The sequence below is a fragment of the Urocampus carinirostris genome, chromosome 2 (genome assembly GCF_059441175.1).
Source record: "Urocampus carinirostris isolate Australia breed hairy pipefish chromosome 2, RoL_Ucar_1.0, whole genome shotgun sequence".
NCBI classification, from domain to species: Eukaryota; Metazoa; Chordata; class Actinopteri; order Syngnathiformes; family Syngnathidae; genus Urocampus; species Urocampus carinirostris.
The window spans coordinates 29,925,169-29,949,744 of NC_142350.1; the positions used below are offsets into that span (position 1 = coordinate 29,925,169).

The 24,576-nt window shown below is 37.2% G+C and overlaps 1 protein-coding gene across 2 annotated transcripts in view; it reads left to right on the plus strand.

Annotated features, from left to right (window-relative positions):
- cdkal1 (CDK5 regulatory subunit associated protein 1-like 1) overlaps positions 1 to 24,576 on the plus strand; it is a 381,323-nt gene that overhangs the window by 104,023 nt on the left and 252,724 nt on the right. For both annotated transcript variants that reach the window (XM_088326179.1, XM_088326180.1), the window contains 2 exons: positions 4,121 to 4,217; positions 12,981 to 13,029. In XM_088326179.1, the coding sequence (XP_088182305.1) occupies positions 4,121 to 4,217; positions 12,981 to 13,029 (146 nt within the window). The remainder of the gene's footprint in view (positions 1 to 4,120; positions 4,218 to 12,980; positions 13,030 to 24,576) is intronic.

The following is a 24,576-nucleotide window of genomic DNA, read 5'->3' on the forward strand; positions in this document are numbered from 1 at the left end:
GGGGCTCTTCTCAGTGTGCAGTGCTCTAAGAGATGGTTTTCTAAAAAAAGCCGGTGTTTCCACCACTAATTAATGATGACTCGAATGGCGTTGACTTGCTTGCTGTGTCAGGGATGTGGACGAGAAAAGAGCGAGGATGGTATTGTTTGGCAGCTTTTGGCAGACGACATGTGAATTATGCAGCTATGTTCTCTCTGTGTGCACGATGAGAGAGGGAGTCCTTCATGACGGGCATCGTCTGGAGAACAAGCTTCTCAGCTACGCTACAATGTTTACTGTCAGGCCCTCCTCGCTTCAGCAAGCATGTTTGTTTCTTCTAGTCACCGTTTTGTCATTTAAGTGGAAGCTCCAGAAATGAGCAGCCCTTAGGTTGTACAACTTTAGAAACCACAACAAATGTGTTTTAGGTGTCCTAACATTTTATGTTGAAGTTGTTCAGACACTGGTGTACCTCTGCAGAGCTTGGTTCATCCCGTCTTAGATAATTCACATTTCTGAGGGCTTTTTCATAGAATGATTGCTGTATTGATGGGGTATTAATGAGGGAGAGGCATGAATAAGTTGATTAGGAATATATGATAGCATTTTTTTCACTGACTGACAGTCATCTCTTGGGTTTTAATTGGATCTTATACAAACTATTTCATACAATTCAGTTTCTTCCTCTTAAACCTTAAAGAAATACCTACAACCAACCCAACATTTTCCTTAAAATTATATTACTATACTTTCCAGACAAAGGATGCACCTAGAAATCCCAAATAGGCCAGAAATTTGAAAGTGCGCATTATAACTCTGTTGGACTTATATACTGCAGAATTCTGTGGATAAGATTGGAAATGCATACAGTATTTATAGGTGTGCGTTACTACAGGAGGTTTTACGTTATACTTCCATAATGAGCAATGATTGGTCAATCGATAAACATTGCTCGTCCAAATTGCAATACACTGTTTGCAGCATGATCCGAACCCAAGTCATGGCGAGTAACGTTGCATAAGACAGAAATAGAAAGCAAAGTACTGCATTTTCCGCATTATACAATATATAGTTTTTTTCTTCACCATATGGCCGGGGGTGCAACTTATACCCCTTGTATGCAAACGTATTAAGACATTATTATATAATTGAGTTGAAAATGTTTATTTTCCTGCACTATATAACACTTCACGAGTTGTTTTCAAACTAAACCGCAAGAGAACACTCTAGGCCTGTGTTGATCATTTCAACCTTAACCAGGACCTACCGGGAGTTGTTTACTAATAAAAGTGACACTGAAGATGACAATTAGATTGGATTTAGTTATTTAGAGTGAAGATGATAGTTTGGTAAGCATGCTCTTTATGCTAAAGTTATCTGTTCTTTGTGTTGGATTTTTGTTTTCTCAATTCTGTAACATTTGTTTCTGGCACCGTGAGTAAAAATAGTGTGATCACGAGACAACGGTTTGATTCCCGTTGATTACAATGTTTTGGGATTTTGGTCCGTGATGTTTTTCGATTGATAAATCATTGCACAAATAAAGTTGTTTAAAAATATCGTGTAGTATCGAACATGTTAAAATAATGTATTCATTTTCATTCTTATCAACTGTTTGTTTTCGGTATATAAGGCACATGTTATATGGTTACCCTTTAAATTCTGGCCTTTTTGGCGCCTTAAAGTCTAGAAAAACTTTCCTAACATTTTATAAGTTAACCACCTGCTTAACCTTTGGTATTCGTACACAAATGTACTTTGTTAGACTTATGACAGTTTTCATTCATGACTGTGTTTATCACTGTCACTCAGCAGCCAGTGTGCCTTCAACTTAGCCAGCCTTCTTCGGTGTGGGGGAAAAAAAAGCAATGGTTATGATGTGAGCCTTACACAAAATCAATAAAAGCAGGAATCAGATCAGTTTCTTTGTTTTCACATGCTTCAGAATGTTCCACCTTCCTATGCATGCTGAAAATGAAGTTCTTGTGCGAAAACAAATGATATACCTGAAGTAGAAATCAAAAACAAAATAAAATCGGGGTTTTTAAGGGTGCCTAAAATCCGGGAAAATGCTTGAATTTTGGTGTTGAGTGGATTTAGTGTGAAGTGATTGAAAATCCTTGAAATTCATAGTGTTTCCCTGCAGTCCAACTTGACAGACCACACATTAAACGAAGAAAAATACAATATAATAATTAAGTCTGCTTAAAAATGACGCTGACAAGAAAGCTGCATTTGCAGTTGTCATGTGAAGTGTCATCAAGTACTGTCCGTGGCGAAGATAACTGGAATATTTGATACAACAGTAATCAAACAGAGATAGGTTTAAACACTTGTAAATTGGGGCATAGAAACACAGTTTCATTTCCTTCCAGCTGCTATTTAAATGTTTTGTTTAGGATTTGGCAAGTTTTCCGGTTCTTTATCCTGCATTCAGTCACTCAATAAATAGGGCTATGGATTGATTCACAGCGGATTTCCTTTTAACGGTACTGGAAACATTGTAAAATTGTCCTTGAAGGTGGTTTAAAAGTGCTTGAATTTGGCCATGGAAAATGTGTTAAAAGCCTGTAAAATATTCCCTTACACATTTCCCGTTTTTCTTTAAACCGGATTGTTTGTTGTCATTCAGTTTTTTTTGTTGCGTTCCCCTTCGCACGCCCACCTCCTCCACCTTGGTACCTTTGTTTTGCTGTAGACAGAAAACGCGCTGTGAACCAAAACACAAGTGACAGTTTGCATCCAGTTTTATTGCTCCTCCTCCTCTGTCCTCTTAATTCCTGCCTCGCGTTCATGCATCACCTCCCTCCCTTCCTCTGCTTTCTACTTCCAGCTGTCAGGAGGCTTCATTATTAAAGATTCATAGTGGAGTCTGGGCAGCGCCTCCAAAAGCTTTTGTCAGACAGACCAAGTGTCTCAAATCTTGCTGCTTCTGCTAACTGGAGGTGACATGGAAGCACTCCCATACCTCCCTACCCCCATCCACATAATCCGCTTTGCCATGTAACATCATTATTATTATTTATTTTTTTATCTCACAGAAATAGACAACTATAAAATAATTGGTCGTATTACCATGTTGATGGTTTCTGGGTTGGGACGGCAAACAGTTAACTTCACAACTGTGCTGTAGGCACGTATGATATGTTGTCATCTAATAATGTACATTTGCATCGTTTTATTATTCACCTGTCATAGACATTTACAGGATTTGTGTGTCGGAATAACCAGAATTATATGTAAATTTAATTGACTCAAGTCTGATTTGTCTATATTTATTTGTTGTTTATCAAACATACATTTAAAATACACCATTCAACCTTTGCTGTCCTTAAAAAAATGTGACTGTCATATCATTAAATGGAAAGACAACTTTTTTGTGACTGGATCCTCTTTGAAAGTTGTTTTGCTGACTGTCTATGTTATCTTTACAATATTTTTGTAACCGATCAATGAAATTGACCAGTTTCATACAAAAATCTAAGAATCAAAATATGATTCTAAATGTTGTATTTGTTTTATTATGTGTTTGTTGTTCACCTAAACAAGATTGGATCAAGATGTAATCAAGCATTTTCTCTCGTTTCTTTTCTCTATTTGTGATTTTGATCATCTCATTGTTGTGTTACGGCAAGAGAGTGGTTTGCATTTGTTGCAATCAATCACATTTCTCAAGCTGCTGTTGTTGTATATTGCTAATATGCTATCTGTGGTTTACTCAATATTACCAATTTTTGCTTCTATTTTGTTTCTCAGAAAAATATAGTATTAAGATATTTAATACAAATTTTATTTTCACAAAAACAATTTGTACCGACAAATGTCAAAACAAAATGAAAATTTTAAATTGACTTTGCCAAGCTGTCACTTGACCACACCTTTTTTTGTGTGGGTTAGCCAGCAACCGTCAAATACTTCCAACATGAACATTTTGTTTTATTTGTATTTTTTTTTTTAAAGAAGAATTTGCGATTTTTGTTGCAGTGTTCTTTTTAAGCCTGCCATAGTAAAATCCATTTATCAATGTCTCACCGCTCCAGCAGTCACACATTTTATGTGTTTTGATTCATATTTGGTCTTTTTATTGAGTCTTCCTAACTGTGTTTTAATATTATTTTCAAATGTTTTTTTCTTCGCACAGGAAAGCCCAGGAGCAACAGAAAAAAGTGGTGGTCGCTGGTTGTGTTCCACAGGCCCAGCCCCGGATGGATTATCTTAAAGGGCTCAGCATCATTGGGGTATTTATTTTATTCTCCCTCTTTGACTCACCATTTTGCTATACAATTTGAGTTTAAAGCAACAGTCTACTGTAACTTGACTTGACTATTGAAAACACAATTTGCATTTCAAAAAGGACCCACGAAGAAGAATCCGTGAAGTATAAAACCTTTATAAATGTATAAAAAAACTATACTATACATTGAAACCAAAGAACAAACCCTAATTACAGGCTTAAGCATTTGTTTGAAAAAATAAAAGTACTTGGTAAACACCTTTTTGTTTTTAAAAATAACTTCTGTACTGTCAAATATAAATTTTAAAATAATCCTGCTTCTATATTGAGGGGTGTAAATGAATTCAGGACTATTTTTTCTTCAAATGAGATTTTAACACCATCATATAGACATTATTAGAGAACTTATTGTGGTGTACAAACATTTTCGTTTGGTTCGGATATTGACGCTCTCATGTGAAAAAAAAAGTTGGTTTTTTTTCCCAGAGGGATGAAAAATACCTTTTTTTCCTCCAAATACATAACAGAGATCTTTTTTTAACATGGAAGCAAGGATACTTTCATTATTGATTGTTTAGAAAATGATTTCTTGTTAAACAGCCTTTTAATATACCTGTGAGTGGCACGTTAGTTGAGCAAAGAAAAATGAATTTCGAAAATACTCCTTTTTCACCTGTCAACGTGAATATGCTAATATCATTCTGTAGATTTAAACTTAATCATGACCTTCAAATACCTGAAGCAAGCATTCGATACACATATATTAAGTCTCACCCTTTAGATTCATTGATAGGGCAAATCTTTGTATTATCGACCACGATATTCCTATGCATCATACTGCACAACTCCCACTAAGGAATCGAGTTTAAGCCATTGTAAATTAGAAAGTACCATATTTTCTGGAGTAGAAGTCAGTTTTTTTTCGGGGTTGGGGGTTGTTTGGTGTGGTAGGGGTGTGGCTTTATCTCCGGTGCAATTTACATGTATTTTTTGCATTTATATTTGCATTAATTATGCATTTTTTGGCTGGTGCGACCTATAATCCGGAAAATACGGTACCTTGGGACTGATTTTGGGTTTCATAATTGCTGCTCCTAAATGTTACTGCATTTCTTTTGATTACACTATTGCAGTGGTTCCCAAAGTGGGCGGTATTGCCCCCCTGGGGGCGGTGGAAAGGTCTGGGGGGGGGGCGGTGAGACAGTAGACTGTTACTTTAAACTCAAATTGTATAGCAAAATACCGCCTTCTTCTTCCTCACCGCCCCCCCCAGTCAGTCCGAAGTCAAAGTCAGAAGTTGGAATGTAGTGCGATTGTGAAACCGCAAAGCACTGCGTTTTTTTCAAGGTAGTAATACACTAGGGGGCCAAGGGGGTGCCAGCCTGCAAAAGTTTGGGAACAATTGCACTATTGTTACAATCTGCTATTCTCATGCATTGCATTATTATTATACATTCGGTCAGTTTTCTAAGCACTACTTTGAAGAGAAAAAAGACAAGAGACTATCAGGATGAATAGGCAAAAAAAAAATAATTACAAAGTCTTAATTACCATATTTTTTCCAGGCGGTAAGTTGAAGGTTTTTCATTTATATTTTGGCCAGGGGTACTTCTTATACTCCGGTGCCAATTCTAGTCCAAAAAATACGGTATTTACCGCCAAATCAACAATTATCACACAGAAGAGCGTATTTTCAATTGGAGCACAATTAGATAGATAGATAGATAGATAGATAGATAGATACTTTATTCATCCCCGTGGGGAAATTCACACTTCCAGCAGTCTACCCCGTTGTTTATTAACGGATTAACATGATGCCCTAGGGGTGCTTGTAGCGGAGTGGATGACGTCACGCTAGTCCAAATGTTCGACATCCCAGCGGCAGATGGAAATCTTTTCTTTATGAAAATCCAGGGATATACCACCTTGTGTTAGCAAGTCCGCCTCCTCTCCGATTCCCCCCGGCTTTCGTGTCTCTGTATAGCAGCGTTGAAGCCGGATAGCTCCGGGTAGCTCCGGGTGGCTACACGTTAGCGTCCGGAATGCTAAAACGTGAGCCACGTTTCCGCAAAACACAGCAACTGCGCTCCCTGTGCGCTGCGATGTTTTCCACCAGCACTCGATGATCATATTAGGTCGTGAGTTCGCATTTACCAAGATTACGGATGGTACCGAAGACTTATAACGCCGCTAGCCGCTTAGCTAGCTCCGGCTCTTCTTCCACGATAGGCCCCTCCATCACGCCGGCACGAGAATTCTTCAGGGCTGTTTTCAAGCTGTTTTTGTTGCACTCTTACTACATACCGTTACCTCAATAAACTCGTTACCTACAAATAAAGGTTTTTAAAATAAACCCATGAGGAAACAATTAGTTCTGGGTTAAAACCAATACCACCTGTCAGTATCGGTGCAGAGACCTGCCTTCTTTAACGCAACGTTAGATGCAATGGTAGCCGATACCAGTATTTGATGCCTATTGTTGCCATCCAACAACCTGAAATAAAATAAGTGGTAGATGCAGTTGAATGATTACGATATAAAGGAAACATTTTGGGGGGGGATTTAAAGGCATTTTTTTGTTTTCAATTTTATCGCAGAGTTGATATGTACTAATGCCATTGATATTCCGTATCGTTAGGGATTTGGGGATTGGACTTGTTCTAAAAAGTATTCTTGAAGATTCTTGGAAACAATCATTCCTCAAACTTTTGTAGATATAAGATATATATACAGTATATACTGGACTGTCTCAGAAAATTAGAATATTGTGATAAAGTTCTTTATTTTCTGTAATGCAATTAAAAAAACAAAAATGTCATACATTCTGGATTCATTACACATCAACTGAACTATTTCAAGCCTTTTATTATTTGAATATTGCTGAAATTGGCTTACAGCTTAAGAAAACTCAAAAATCCTATCTCAAAATATTAGAATATCATGAAAAAGTATACAAGTAGGCTATTCAACTAATCGGCTAAATCATCTAACTCGAAACACCTTGCGAGGGTTTCCTAAACCTTAAAAACACTCAGCTTGGTTCAGTAAACTAAATCACAAGTATAGGGAAGACTGCTGATCTGTCTGCTGTCCAGAGGACCATCATTGATACCCTCCATCAGGAGGAAGACACAAAAAGAAATTTCTCAAAGAGCAGGCTGTTCACAGAGTGCAGTTTCAAAGCATATCCACAAAAAGTCTGTTGGAAGGGAAAAATGTGGCCGGAAACGCTGCACAACCAAGAGAGATGACCGCAGCCTTAACAAAATTGTGAAGAAGAGCCGCTTCCAGAATTTGGGGGAGCTTTAAAGACAGTGGGCTGAAGCTGGAGTCCAGGTATCAAAAGCCACAGTTCACAGACGTGTCCGGGAAATGGGCTACAGTAGTCGTATTCCACTTCTGAACTCAAGACAACGGAAGAAGCGTCTGACTTGGGCTATGGAGAAGAAGCACTGAACAGTTGCAGAGTGGTCCAAAGTCCTCTTTTCAGACGAAAGCAAGTTTTGCATTTCATTTGGAAGTCAAGGCGCCAGAGTCTGGAGAAAGGCTGGAGAAGAGCAAAATCCAAGTTGCTTGAAATCCAGTGTGAAGTTCCCACAGTCAGCAAGGGTTGGGGGAGCCATGTCAGCTGCTGGTGTTGGTCCACTGTGTTTCATCAAGTCCAGAAGTAAATGCAACTGTGTACCAAGAGATTTTAGAGCACTACATGCTTCCATCTGCTGAAAAGCTCTATGGAGATGAGGATTTCATTTTCCAGCATGATCTGGCACCTGCCCACAGTGCCAAAACCACCAGTAACTGGTGCACTGACCATGGCATCACGGTCCTTGATTGGCCTGCTAATTCCCCTGACCTGAACCCCATTGAGAATTTGTGGGGTATAGTTAAGAAGAAGATGAAAGACACCAGACCTACAAATGCAAATGAGCTGAAGGCCACTATCGAAGCATCCTGGGCATCAATAACACCTCAGCAATGCCACAGGCTGATTGCCTCCATGCCACGCCGGATTGATGCAGTAATCCGTGCAAAAGGATTCCCAACCAAGTACTGAGTGCATCAATGGACATTTTCAAATGTTTGATTTAGTTTTGCTGTTATAAAATTATTTTTTTACTTGGTCTGAGAAAGTATTCTAATATTTTGAGATAGGATTTTTGAGTTTTTTTCAGCTGTAAGCCAAAATCAGCAATATTCAAATAATAAAAGGCTTGAAATAGTTCAGTTGATGTGTAATGAATCCAGAATGTATGACATTTTTGTTTTTTTAATTGCATTACAGAAAATAAAGAACTTTATCACAATATTCTAATTTTCTGAGACAGTCCAGTATATGTTCAAACACTAATTATGTTCTAAGCACTCCTTTCTTTTTAGCTTCCAATGAGGATATTCAGTTCACATACTCCTTGAAGGACTTTCAAATCTAGTTAAAATGTTTGTTGAAATTGGCAGCAAATCAAGTAACTTGATATGCAATCTTTATTACTGTCACTTTTAAACATGTTGTTGGGCAGTAGGGAGCGGCTCAAGTTTTGCATTAACCGTCCATCCCATGAATAATGCAGTTCCCTTTAAGTAAACATGCCACTATGCAGCGTAATTACATTCAAATCATATTCAAGTGACATGTATGTATAATATAATTACATTCTGATAAACAAGCGGGTACGTGCGTACGCCTTCGGGGTGCTGCACAAACAGCTGGGAAGTTTGCCGCTGCTGCGCTTGCTATTGTCATGAGTAGATTGCATTTTGCATCCATACATGGAGACGGATGAACAGTATACCGTGCACGCATGAAGGGGTACATATGGTAACTATCGCAGACAAAGGCATTCCGGTGCATGCTAAGCTCTTTCATGTGAGAAGCCGATTGAGAAGTAAATCATACTTGCTCTCACATATAACGTTATACTCTCACACATGCACAACTATACTCTTTATAGAGGTACAGTCATACCGATGCACAACCATACTTTTTCATACATAGTACTATACTCTCATACACAGTACCAGACATGGGGACTTGAGACTTAGTGACTTGGACTCGAGTCGACTCGAGTCGCTGTTTTTATGACTTGTGACTTGACTTGGACTTGGCAATCTAAGACTCGGGACTTGACTTGTGACTTGACTTGCCCAAGAAAAAAATACTTGGGACTTACTTGGGACTTGAAGGTGAAGACTTGAGACTTACTTGAGACTTGCACATGTGTGACTTGGTCCCATGTCTGCACAGTACTATACTCTCATACACAGTACTATACTCACACATACTACTATACACTCACAGACTACTATAGTCCCTTACAAATACAACTATACTCTCAAACACACACACAAAACGACTCGCTCACTCATACTACTATACTTTTATACACACCCTAGCTAAGAATGTCGTCTTGGGACTGAGGGGTCGCAGGTTTGATTCCTCCATGTTAGGTGCCTTGCATCCCTATCGGTGAGTGAATGGGTAAGTGTGAAGCACATTGTAAAGTGCTTTGAGAGGTCTTCAGTGACTTGAAAAGCGCAATATAAATAAAGACCCTTTAACATTATACTCTCTCACTACTATGCTGTCACACACATACTACTTTACTCTCATAAATATACTTCTGTACCCTCTCACACATACTTCTCTACTGATAGCAACTCCAGTTTGATGTCAAACTGTACAACATATACACACAGATCAGTGTGCTTTGCTATAGTTAACAAAATTACCCAAAGTAAACAACGCTAAAAGGTGAAGGTGATCATTACACTAGATGTGAAAACCCTTTATTGAGAAAGTGTGTGTGAGCGAGTATAGAATGTGTGATAATCTATTGTAATGTATACGTGAGAGTATTGTAGTGTATGTGTGGGAGAGAGTACAGAAGTGTGTGAGTCTATTGTAGTGTGTCTGGAGTATAGTAGTAGCCGTGCGAGAGTAAAGTACTGTGTGTGTCAAAGCCTAGTAGTGTGTATGAGAGTACAATAGTTCGTATGAGAGTATAATAGTATAGGTGACACAGTATAGTAGTGTTTTGTGTATGGGCAGGACTATATCTGTATAGAGTATAGTTGTGCATGTGCGAGAGTATGATATGTGAAAGCAAGTATGATTTTCTTCTCAAACCGTCTCTCATGCTTTCATGTACCTTATCAAAACACACAAAAAGTAGTGACAGTTGGTGGTACAGTATATAAAATACAGATTCGAGTTACCACTAGTGAATTTTTTTTTTTAATCCTCTTCTCGTCTGGATGGTTAACTTAAGAGTGCTTTTGAACTAATTCTCCTCGGTTCACATTAGCTGGGTGATGGTGTGCTTTGTTGTTTGCCTTTCAGAAGTTGTTGGTAATTGAATGACAACGTAACTGTGCGCGAGGTAAACCGAGTCACGCAAGGCTGTCGTGTTTCACGTGTCTGAAGCAGACATGTCACATCCCTTGACTTAGATGCGTCACACATCTCCATGCACACAAATCGGAGAATTAACGTGTGTAAGCGATTGGTGTAAACAACAGGATACATCAACCAGCTTAACGGTCATCATCTCGTACTTTGACTATCTTGTCCTGTCTTTGTATTTGTTCCCCAGATTGTAATTATTTCACATTGACAACGAAGCTATATTTGAACCTCACTTAAAAGAAGTACTAGAAGAGAACACATTTTTGGACAAAATGCACATTTAGTTTCTTGTTTTTACATCACAAGTTTCAAATAAATGTATGCTACTTTGTACAGTACTTAGTTTTATAGCAGTGGTTTCCAGGGTTTCTGAAAAAAAAAAAAAAGAAATACTTTTTTTTATCATTAAAATATCTATTTATAATTTCCTAAACATATGCTATTCCTATGGTAGATGTTAAGTTTAATCTTTAATAGACGCTCAAAAGACGGTAAGACGACATCAATAGAATTGCAAGGAGGACAGGGAGAAGATCTTTCAGATAAGATAATTTCAACCCGTCCAAAGCCTTTAAATTTTTAAGGTTACAAAAACAACAATGAATAGATCCCTAAAGGGTGTTTAAATCAAAGAACAGCAACATGATGGGCTGATTGCGACAGTGATGTAATAGTCAAAACAACGACCAACAGTAGCTATAAATAAGCAACTGGCATCCTATAAAATTTTCTTCGCATTTGAACAGTATTAAAAAAAAAAAATACATGTATCTGAAGATTTTAATTTTTTGATGGTTTTACCTATTTTTCCTACTTATTCAAGAAAAAAAGAAAACAGCTTAGTAATAGCAACATAGTTTACCATTATCTATTTCAGATAATTTTCCTACTTTTGTAGTTTTTTAAAATTAATTACCATTTTTTCACGATTATGTTTCTACTGAAAAAATAATCAAATCGATAAGGTTTATTTTTCTTGTTTTACTGACAACAACTTAAATTTCTCAGAAAAAATATTGTTTTCCAGTTCAGTAATCCCTCCCTGCAACGCGGTTAACTTTTCGTAGTCTTGCTGCTTCATTATGCATTGTGTTCTCATTCTGATTGGACTAAGTCTAACTACTAAGTCCCTAAGAAAGTAGGTAAATAAACAAATGGAGTATATGAATAAATTCTTACGGGGGATAGAATGCACACTTTTACTTTTATACAAATGCTTTGGCCTTAAAATAAGAGTGTATATTTTGTATAATTATGGAAATCACAGGTTTCTTTTGGAACGTAACCTTTGCAATAAACAAGGGTTCACTGTATTTCACAATGATTTTAGGAAAAAATATAAAACATGCTCACATTTCTTTATATTATTAATTATAATTTAATTTCACTCTTAAAATAGAATATTACCTAATACGTATTTATTGTCTTACTGGTAGTGCCTTAAGTTTCACAAGGCATGTTTGAAAAAAAAAAAAACAAGTTTAGCCATCCATCTATTTTCAACACCCCTTACTCTATTCAGAATAGCCCAGTTGAACACGAGTTGATTGTCAGTCAGTCACAGGTAATAAAAAACAATGAAGAATCATTTACATTAAAATGCTGTTACCCAAGTTTAAATACAGTATTACCAACTATCTCAATGACATGCAAGGGATGACACCACCAGGAAAACCAGCATGTCTTGTGTTGTTCCTAAGGTCAATATTTATATTATATGCCCATTAAAAGCAGGCCCTTGTAATTATTTTCAAGCTGCCAGCCATTTACACAAAATAGGTCCCGATCCACCAATTGACCCCCCAAATGTCTTGATTGTCCTCTGTTGTCAACACACCTTTGCTCTTCACTCCAATCTGTTAATGCCCAATATACAATAGCGCACACTGTGACCTGATAACAATCCTTTGATGGCTTCTGCTGCCATGGACAAGGATTTATATTGCAACATTCCATGTGCTTAATGGCCATTTTAAAACCGTAGCCATACCTCTCTCACATACGGTTTTACAGGTTGAAAGTAAATGTACTGTTTAATGGCATAACCTCAAACATTGGTAGCAACTCAATGACACACAGCTTCTCTCACTAACGGTTGATTGCCACCTACACTGTATGCAAGGCATTTCGCTGAAATTTTGTGACATTTCGGTATTCTATGAATTTTGGTGCTCACAGTGTGAGCATGAAATCCACTTGGACACAATTGAATTTTATCAGTTTAAACTCGACTGCAAATTGCCTTTGTGTGCACAGCTTGTTGTAATATGGATCACTTGTGTTTATGCTGTCGAGATTAGGCTTTTGTTTGATCGTGTAAATGTTGGGCATCAATAAACCTTTGTGCTGCTTCGTGTATTGCAGGTCCAACAGATCGATCGGGTGGTTGAAGTAGTGGACGAGGCTGTTAAAGGTACTTGAACCTGCCAGTATGCATATGTTGTGATGTTTTTACCAGTTGATGAACCATTGGCCCAATTTCAATTAATTGTGGTTATACCTTATCAGTTGCTATGAAGAGAAAAAAATAACCCAATTTAAATTACCCTAAAATTTTAACTATGTCACAACCCTGCGGCTTATGCAATGATGCAGCTAATTCATGCTTTTTTTTTAACTGCCGCCAGAGGCACCCTAGCGATCAAAGTAAGAGTGAGACACGTGGAATATATGTGTCGAGGAAGACGCAAGTTTAAAGTAACTCTGTGCTTTGTGCATGAGTAAAATTAGCATGAACAGACCCTCATCATGTAAAATGTGTCAATTGAAAGAGGAGGGCTAACTACCATATTGGGAATAATTATACAAGTCTGTTTATTTGTAAACAGAAATAAAACAAACAGATTACAAGAAATAACATCGAACGAAGCACAAATGTTTGAGGCAGATTCCTATTTGTCTGTCAGCATTATCCCATGTTTTGCGGTAAATATTTTACACGCTTTGATTCTATGGGTTGTCCTTGGTGTAACAAAGCGATTTTCATGGACATTCAAAGAAGTTGAAGAAGGCTAGGAGACATAATGATGAGTTACGCCAGCTTTATAACAGAAAAGTGCATCCAAGAAATGCATGTACTTGCTCACACCACACAAGCAGCTTGACAGAGGCTGCAATGATGATTAAACCAAGAAGATGGTGACAGCAAGTAGAACATTTTTTAACTGTGATTTGTTCTCATTTATTATTATTTTTTATCAACAGTACCTGTTTTACTCTGAACAAAATAAATATTTACAAAGTATACACAATTAAACTCTAAAAAAAATGGTTTACGGTATTTTTTTCTTTTGTTTTTAATTTGAGTAAAATACAATAAATAAATTAGAACATTTATTCAGTTTTGCTGATTGGAGTTGATTTTGCTCAATTTTAGAGCAATGTTCTTTTTTTTTTTAACCAAAAATCCTAACATAAGAGAATTATGTAATTTTTTTCAAAAAACATTTTTTAGTATTGAGTATATGAAAAAATATTTAGTAAAACAAGAAAAGTAATATTGAGCGTAAAAAGGACAGACACCAATATGCCACTGTATTGTGTGTAGTGTCACTGAAAACGAGTGCTAAAAAGCACAAGGAAAAATACTCATTATAGATACTCAATGTTACCAAACCACACAATTTTTCTCCAATATCCTGCACAGCCTTTTTTGAGGTTTTTAATTTTAGCCAGGTACCCATAGCAGCATGTCGACGTACAATTATCCTGGCTGTCTCTATGTGAGGCACTTTTTATGTGAAACAAAAGCTATTTTTTTTTCAATTACACACATTTAAAAATACACATTTATAAGATAGTCCATGTATTTTTGTGTATTATTTAAATCCATATCGTTCTTTTTTTTAATGAATAACAATTTTGACCACTAGGAGTTGCTAAATGATGCGCAATGTCCTTTTAAGCAGCTTGACACAGGCTACAGTTACCCTTTAAGCCTGAGGCTGCAGTATGAGTAGGGACAGCCTTGCAATGTATTTACGTTAGCAAATATTCATTTTGATATTCAGATTAAACCCATCTCAAACATTTCCATTGCATTCCATTTTATTTAAATTTCTATATTATAGCTTGCTAAATGTTCCCCTCTGTCAAATAAGAAAGGCTAACATTTCAGCGATGAGTTCATTCATTTAAACTATCTGAGCAACAGAACACCACTTTGCTGTTAATGAAGGTCACACAGAGTTTATTGTGATGTCCACTGGAGCTGCCATGCACCCGCAGCTGTTCTCTTAAAAAGCAACAACTGTAAAACAGATTGGCTTTTTCTTGTGTGTGTGTGTGCGTGTCTCGATTGCACTGCAAGCGTCCTAATTAAGGACATCTGAATTTTACAATCTAATCAACCCTAAACTGCCTGTCTGCCTGCATGCACTCTTTGAGTTTTTTTGACTCTTGATTGCCAGTCTCTTACATATTTCCCAGAGCGTCTTTAAACATTTGTTTCCTTGATTCTTCTTCCTCATTCGGCTTCTCATATCCTGAATCTACCCCTATCATTCTCTCCACCCCCCCACAGAAACTAATTTCCCTAGTATCATTACTGTTCTTTATGACCTCATATAAATCTAGAGCTGTTACTTCAGCTCAGAGGCCGGGAGACCTTTAAACTGGGGATTTGCCTTTTGTAATGGTAACTAAAACGCGCATGCCAATGAATCGTAGACGCAGGTCTTTGCTTCCACAAAATTGCTTGCAGGGTCCCTTTTCCACAAAAGCTTTTACGATCCGGCTCCTTCAAGCGTGAGACGATCATTTCGGTTTGGGTCTTAGCTTAAAATGGATCTAACTGCCACTCAATAAGAATACCACACCACAGTAAAGCTGTGTTTAATTTTACTGAATCCTTGAACCATAAAGCTTATGTTACTATCTGTTGTAAATGACTCCGGTTATCTCAGATTGAGTTGCTGAGCACGCACACAGTACTTTAACGTTATGTTTTCAAATTTGTGTTGTTGGCTAGGTCAGTTGATGCCACAAGATTGCTTCTACACTTTTGTTGTCTTTGTTGATTTTCTTGCAAACACTGACGGTTTAATATATGTGATATTTGGAGCATTTTGGGAAAGTATTCCCAAAATGCTCCAAATATCCTTTGTGAGTATACATATACAAACAAAACATTATAGCGTATCAACTAAATTTCAACTATCCTTGCCATATATATATACATGTTTTCATAGTTTTAGTAGATTTGCCTTGAGGTTTACTTTTATCGGTCACGGTTTGCATGAAGTTGTACTTCAATGTCTTTATTTTTAGTTCTTTTAAAAAAAACTACAGTAATCCTTTGCTGTATCGTGGACTAATAGCAGTTATATAAATACTTCAGCTTGTAAATTAATTAATAATTTTTTCTTAAGTCATAAATAATTAAAGGTTAATACTTCTCTGGTTTATTTGCAATGCAAACACCGTAAAAAACAAGGGATTACTTTACATTATTTGAAGAGAGGGCTCATCCAAAGCAAGACATTAGTGTTTTTTTTTCAAGATTCTCTTTTTAAAGTCAGTATATGTACTGCTGTCAAAATTTTACAAACTAATGATGACAATTCTCGTCACCTAGAGTCAACTTTTGGTTATCACACAATGAAAAAACTTGTCAGTGAAATAAAGATTTTATATATGTTTCAGTGCGGCTAGCTCAGTTGATACACTTGTGTACTATTTCTGAAGTATCTTTCTCATTAGACTTTAAAGCAGTAATTTATGCACGATTGGTAAATTTTCACACTCCGTTCCCATATGTCAGTAGTTATGCCATGTCATAACAAAATACAAGTAAGATTTTGAGAAAGGAGGTTTGTCATTGCTGTCAGCTGGACTTTGCATTATTTAACTTCTCAAATTTTTGTAATTTTCTCTTTTTGTTTTTTTTATCTGCCCCCATGTAAATTTTTCAGATAAGTCGATATTGTTATGGTAATCTGGGACCTCTTTGATACTTTTCGTGTAATAATAATAATAATAATTTCCTTGTATTGTCATTCTGTGTAACAATGTACACAGAACGAAATGTCGATTGCACCTGACCCGTTGTAGCGAGCCGATGCAGCCGCAGCCAACAGAGGGCGCCGCCGACCACTTTTTAAGTCTTAGGAATGACTCGGCCGGGGCACGAACCACCGACCTCCCAGTCTCAAAGCGGGCGCCTTACCATCTAGGCTACTGAGCTGGTATAGCCCTATACATATAATCTGACTTGACTTGGTTGGAAGTTCCCCTCCGTAGACTGCTGTCTTGTCTAGGAATGGTATGGCTTCACCGTGAAACGTTTGCAGATTGACAATTGGCCGTGAAACGTCTAGCAAATTAACGACTAGTGTCCTAGCTCCTTCTAAATGCTTGACATTTTAGTTTTAGCAGTTTAATCAGGTTAGTCACCGCGCTGACACACATATTTTTAATAAAACATTTTTGGTTTCGTTTTTACAGACAATATACCAATGTAAGGCTTCCGATACACCAAATTACAAGTGATTTTTAGGTCTTTCACACATTTATTATCCATTGACGTAATCATTTTGTTTTGCAAGACTTTGAACCACCTTGTTTATGTTGGTCAACGACTTGATTCTTTACTTGTGCTTGGTATTCCAGTTCTTAATGAACCACATAATATTGCTGCAACCAAAAATCCAATTTCCCTTTGTTAAAAAAACAAAAACAAAAATAATTTCTCACTTTTTTGGGTCATTAAAGGGACAGTGTGTAATATTTATTGCCTCCTAGTGGTACATTAAAAAAAACACTTTCATCCAGTAATAAAAAACACTGAATACAACATTACAACATTGGTACTCATTGCCTCCCTGCTTGGCGCTCGGCATTAAGGGTTGGAATTGGGGGGTTTGGTCACCTAATGACTCCCAACACAGCAGTTGGGTCTAAAATGGCGGCGCCCTGTTTGCCTGCGGCTGGATCGGCTTGCTACAGTTTAACTCTACGGGTCAGGTGTATCGACATTTCGTTCTGTGTGCATGGTTACAAAGAATGACAATAAAAGTAAATTCTATTCTATTCTATTCTTATTCTTCTCTAAAAATACTTGAACTATCATACCAATATTTATTTTTATTAAAAAAAAACCACATGTCGAGAAATTTGTATTTCTTTTCCACCATGGAATCCTGACTCATGTCGTTGGCATGTTTGTGCCGTCTATCACTGGCCATCACTCGTACAAGACTAAACAGTGCCATCTAGTGGTCAAATATTACACATAGGGGATTTCAGGATTAAATATATTACAGTGGGACCTCGCTACTTTGCGCTTTGACGTTCGCAGATTTAGAGCTTCGCGGGCCTAAAAAATAATAATAATAGAATAAAAAAAAAAAAAAAATATATATATATATATATATATATATATACCGTATTTTCCGCACTATAAGGCGCACCTAAAAGTCTTATTTTTTTTCAAAAGCTGACCATGCGCCTTATAACACAGTGCGCCTAATATATGGCTCAATATTAAATTCGCAAGGTCTCGCAACTTACTCAACAGCCGCCGACTAGATTCTCCCCCGAGCGCGAAGTCGTCCGCGGTGTATGCTGGGATTTATATACCGGCGTTTCATTGGCTAACCAATTTGTCAATTATCATTTGAATCGATCACTATTGGCTGAAGTTATTCGGAGCCTCGGATTGGCTAGATGCCCAAAACAAACCCTCCAATCGGCCGAGTTTAACAATGGCGTAGCAAGTCCGCGGTGTATGCTGGGATTTATATACCGGCGTTTCATTGGCTAACCAATGTGTCAATCATCATTTGAATCGATCACTATTGGCTGAAGTTATTCGGAGCCAAAACAAACCCTCCAATCGGCCGAGTTTAACAATGGCGTAGCAAGTCCGCGGTGTATGCTGGGATTTATATACCGGCGTTTCATTGGCTAACCAATGTGTCAATCATCATTTGAATCGATCACTATTGGCTGAAGTTATTCGGAGCCAAAACAAACCCTCCAATCGGCCGAGTTTAACAATGGCGTAGCAAGTCCGCGGTGTATGCTGGGATTTATATACCGGCGTTTCATTGGCTAACCAATGTGTCAATCATCATTTGAATCGATCACTATTGGCTGAAGTTATTCGGAGCCTCGGATTGGATAGATGGCCAAACCAAACCCTGCAATTGGCCGAAAAAGATGTGTCAATCATCCGTTAAATCGATCGCTATTGGCTGAAATTATTCAGAGCCTCCAATAGGCTAGATGACCAAAACAAATCTTGCAATTGGCCGAGTTTAGCAATGGCGTAGCAAGCTTAGCAAGCTTGCTAAAGTACACCATAGAGAAACATGTTTTATCAGTCTGTATTTGCAAATAATTTACTCTCCTGGATTTACTTCACTAACGGTTGTAAGAAGACCATGATTGCGTATCATTATTGAACGTGAGAACTTAGGTGAGTTATGCGGCTTTATGTTTTCCCGGTATCTTGTTTTAGAACGATCTTGATGTTGCTGTGATGAGTTGAGTGAATTAAACTCAATTCCAAGTGTTAATTGTCATATGCACAGTAAAGTTGCGAGTGAAAAAGAAAATAGAAACATAGAAATGTTTGGCATTTCTTGAATCCCAAGACTTGATCCTTCCGAATGATATTTGAAATGACGCATTTAAGTGACATCGTACGGACACCGCATCCGCACGTGTCTACGACACGTATTTGCTTCTTTGCAAGCTTTGGGAATGTTAAGGGGGTAATAAGTTGGACTGAACCATCCGACTGTTTTGTCCACGTTCCCATTGTAGCGCCTTATAATCCGGTGCGCCTTATCTATGGAAGATATAGGACCAAAAACTATTTTTTGGGGGTGCGCCCTATAACCCGGTGCGCCCTATAGTGCGGAAAATACGGTATATATATATATATATATATATATATATATATATATATAGCAATTTTGAAGGGGCGTCACTACTTCGTGGTTCCATGTTCGCGGGTTCAGAGCTTCGCAGGTCTAAAAAAAAAAAAGTATATATATATATGTATATATATATATATATATATATATATATATATATATATTTAAGCATTTTTGAAGGGGGGTCGCTACTTCGTGGTTCCACGTCCGCGGGTTCAGAGCTTCGCAGGTCTAAAAACTAAAAATAATAGAATAAAATAATTAAACAACAAAAACAAAAACAATTTTAAGCATTTTTGAAGGGGCGTCACTACTTCGCAGATTTTAACTTTTCGCGGGTGGTTTTGGTCCCCATTAACCGCGATAACCGAGGTCCCACTGTAATCCCTTATTTATTTTGGGGTATGGGGGAGCGACAATGGTCAGGTTCCAAAAAGAACCCGTTATTTTTGAAATTAGTGAAGTAGAACCTTTTTTTTTTTTTACTATTATACAAAAGAAAACAAAAAACAAACCAGAGAACAAACCATACTTACAGGTTCAAACATTTATTTAACAAATAAAAGCACTTTATAAATGTTAAATATTTTATTTATTTTCTACAAATATCTACCGTACCATCAAATAAAAATAAGCGGGGTACCGACTGCCAATCAAAATGCAGAACACAATGTACACTTAATCTGCGAAGTCGTGAAACCGTGAAAAAGTAAACCACAATATAGTAAAGGATTACTTTACCATTTTAGAATTGATTGTTTAGTGTCAATAATTCAAATCTTTGTTCACAAGATATTTTTTCTCCAATGCAGAGAATGTTTTCATATTATTATTCTTGTTCACCAACGTTTAATAACAATACTGAACATCAGTTCCATAACTACAAAGGGTTATTTCAATTTTTCTCTTGGTATTCCATTTCATTTGCTATACTGATGTCTATCTTTGAAAACCGTTTGTACTTAGTCTGTAAGTGTTTGTATGCTAGAAATCAGGGCGCACAAGGTTAGATGGGCTAATGCATCTATTTAGCCGCAGACCAAAGGCTAAATAGCATCTATATGACCCCCTCGCTCCATATTTCACCAGTATAAACAAACAGTTATCCTCCCTTGCTAAAAAAAGAAAATCAAGCTTAAGTGAAAAAAAAAATACTTCAGGGGCAGAAACAAACGTGACCTGTTCACGCTGATTTAAAATTGAATCCTGAATGATATTGTAAATACATTCTCCTGCTGCCAGGTGACCTCTTACCTGGTAGTGACGATATAAAATGATGATATGAAGGTTTTTTTTGTTCCTTTCAAAAGCAGGTTTTTTTCTCTGAATGTTTTTCATGTATACTTAGATGTAATTTCTAGCCATAGAGAATTTAGCATACAATATTAACACCATTTGATACATTCTGTAATGTTGACCGAATGACTGATAAACACAAAAGCCCTTTTCTCCTCTTCATCCGCAACCTTTGTCCGTTATTTCCAATATTCTCCACCCTGCTGATGCCTTCCAATCAAACTGGGGAGCAACCACTTATGAGACCTCAGCCATAGGCCACAAGGTCATCCTTTTAGCCCCTACCGCTGTGATCCAACCATCTATCTGGCCATCGTATACAGCTTTCCTCTCGGAGGAATTTATCTTCTCCTATCTATCCTTTCTTTCCATTTTCACCAACATGTTATAGGAGGCATTTATGAGGGGATGGATTACGTCAAGCCATATTTATAGAGATGTGAACAAAGGAGAGAAAGCGGGGACAATTGAAGGGTCAGTAAGACTAAGGCAGTTATGGAGCGTAAAGAATATGGTTTTTGGTGTGTAAATAGAATGTATATAGGGTTTCCCAGCAGAGCAATTTGGCCCACTGAACTCTGAGATTAAAAAAAAAAAAGTTTAATCTTGAATCGACCTGTGCAACATAAGTTAATACCTTGAAATGATATTAGATTCGTAAAACTACTATTCATATTGTTAGTTAACCTATTGATATTTTTTTCAGTTGGATCACTAACTGAGTAAAACTAAAAACATTTTTTTGTTACCATTCCTGCATCATGAAAAAGGGTAAATTCAAACTAAAATTCAGATTTTTTTTTCGGGGACTGGCTTAACCCCCCAAAAATGTGTAAACACCTTTAATCATTAATTTCCAAGGTGAAATCATTTGGTCAAAATATTCAACCACATAAAACCGCAAAAAATGTGTGTGTGTGTGCGTGTGTGCGTGTGTGTGTGCGTGCGTGCATGCGCATGCGTGTGCGCGTGCGTGTGTGCGCGCGCTTTGTCTCTGTTGTCTTTGTCTACGCCATGTTACAAGTTCAAGTCTTACTTATGGGGTGGACAGGTGTCTTTGCACAGCTAACGACCTCAAATAGGTGCTTTTGATTCAGGATGATACATGGAGTGCAAGTGAACTTATAATGGGCGCACTAACAGGTCTTTCAGGGTCAGAATTCTAGATGCTACGCAAGTGTTCGCAAACTTATTTGCAGCTATATCACGCAAATATATCTTTAAACAATCGTGCATTGTGATTTCTGAATTTTTCTTTTTAGTTTATCTCCCTCACAGTGGACATGCACTTACGATGAAAAATTCAGACCACTCCTATGATTTCTAAATGGGAGAAATAGTAAAATAGCAGGGTGTTGAAATACTTATTTGCTTCACTGTATATATATATATATATATATATATATATATATATATTGTGTGCGTGTGTACTTTCACAATAAATGACTTCATTAATGGCCACCCATATTCAGTTATAATCCAAAAGGTATTGGAATGGATAATCGAGTGTTCAAAAAACTTATTTTGCAAATCTTTTTATAATTAAAGACTTGCCGATTAAATTTTGTTACTGTACATAATACAAATAAGAGTTCAAGTCCAAATGCTGAATTGTTACAACCTCTTTAGTTTTTACTGATATTTGTTTGTGTCTAATTTGTTGATGAACTGACTTAAGAGGTTATAGAACTGATCAAAACACACGGCTCCAAACATAAACACACAAAAAGCTGAAACAGATGCAGTAGCTAGCTAGAAGAAAACCAAACGGCACCCAGTCCTTTTTTCCCCCAAACGGAATTTTCTCATTTCCTTGCTTGTACTGAGGATATTACAACCAGTCACGCCTCAGTGATTGGCTCTTTGTCCTCCTCGGTGGCAGATAGTAATTTTTATCTACCAATGATAGCCATGCTTCCTGCCCTGAGCCCACCTTCCCTGGAGACTCATGTAAAGCGGATGGCAACAGCCAGTCAATTCCATCCCTCAGCGCCTCCATCTCTCACACATTTTTCTAGAAGGCCATTAGTTTGCGCAAGAGAGGAGGCCGCAGCATCTCATTTCGACACAATAGAGGTTCGACATCACTCGCGTTTGTTGATTTGACTCGGTTACGAGTTTTCATTTGGTCCTCTTTCGAGATAACTTTGTATTTTTTTTCCCCTGTAGATTAGTGTCACGCTTCGGGCAGAATACACTCATTTTCATAAAATATACTTACATTTTTACGACTAGTTGAATAGAACAACTTTTGTAGGTTGCTTGGTAAGTCATCAATATTTAATAAGAAAAAAACCTCCACTTCTAACATTTTTTGAATAAAAGGATCGTGCAGTTTAAACCAGAGAGGGTAAAATAGGTCAGTTTTTGTTTTGTTTAAAAAAAAGGCAACAAAACCAAAATGGCTTTGAGTAATAACTTTTCCTTTAATGTCCTATTAACTGCATTCTCTATGAAAACCAATATGCTTCATTTCAGTAGCGTCAGCCATTTTTAAGTGCCTCAAAATGCAGAAACATGGCATGAAAGTGCATTTACTGAGATTTATTCCAAATAAACTGAAAATATGTATGTTTAGTTGAGAAACATCACTTAATGAATGCAATCAATCAAAACTACACTTTGAGGGGACGAGATCAATTTTCTCTTTAGCGTTTTTTTTTTTTTTTCAAATCTCAAAACAAAATAAATGAAACAAAAAGTGAAATTCAATTGAATTGTGTAGTGAGACCCTTCAACTGGAAGAACGTTTTATTACCTTTAAAACAAGAAAGGTTTTTTGGGGCTTCAACAACCATGCCGGAGAGCATATGGAGCGGTATACGTTGACCACATGCATCCATTTTGGAATACAGGATTACTGGGACAAATTATGGGGGGATACAGGATCCAAAACATTCAAGGTGCTGTATTTGGTGACAGAAGAAATATTACAGAAAAAAAGAGTACCTGGTAAAAATTCTAATGACAGCACAAAAGTAAAAACAAGATTATGCTACAAACAAGAGCTCCCCCTGTGGGGCAGTGGGCATGCACTGTGAAGGAATTATTTGTAATGGAGATCACCTTCGAACAACAAAGACTGGACTAGGAATATAATGACTTGTTCATGGTATTTTCCCCCTAACACTGAAATGCTGTTTTGTTTTTGTTATTTTTGTTATTTTTCTTTCCCCCTTCCCAACTTTTTTGTCTTTTGTTTGTTATATTTTCAAAAAAGAGCACAATAAAATGTAAGTTACAAAAGCTGCTTTTGTGAGGTCCTCAGGTCTTTAATTTGTCTTCTGAAGGGTTTATTTTTGAGAGTGGTGTTTTGTTTCGAAATCCCGCTTCAGTTTTGACGCTCTCATGCTCTCATATGCTGGCACCTTGCCACGCAAAACTGGGGAGAAAAAATTGTAAACCCACTCTCCTGGCCTTTTTCGGCGGTGTGAAATGGCGGGCGTCAACAGTTGCAGAACATTATAGCCATCTGCTGTTAAGGAGTTTAATTGACACTCAGTTTATTTTTTGTCTTATAATATTTTGGCAAGGGAAACTGATCTACATTTCATAAACATATCTAAAATATACATCTTTAACTTAAAATTAAGGGTCCATAGAATTCTCAGCAATGGCAATTTTTCTGTCAAATGATCAAAAGTAACATTTCTGTTTGGACCAAAAATTAGATTAAATAAATCCAAACCAAGGCTTCTGAAAAACAATATCTTGATGTCATCTTGTTTTGACTGAGGCAGCATTGCAATACAGGCTTTGACTTAAGGGGTCAATGTGTGCAC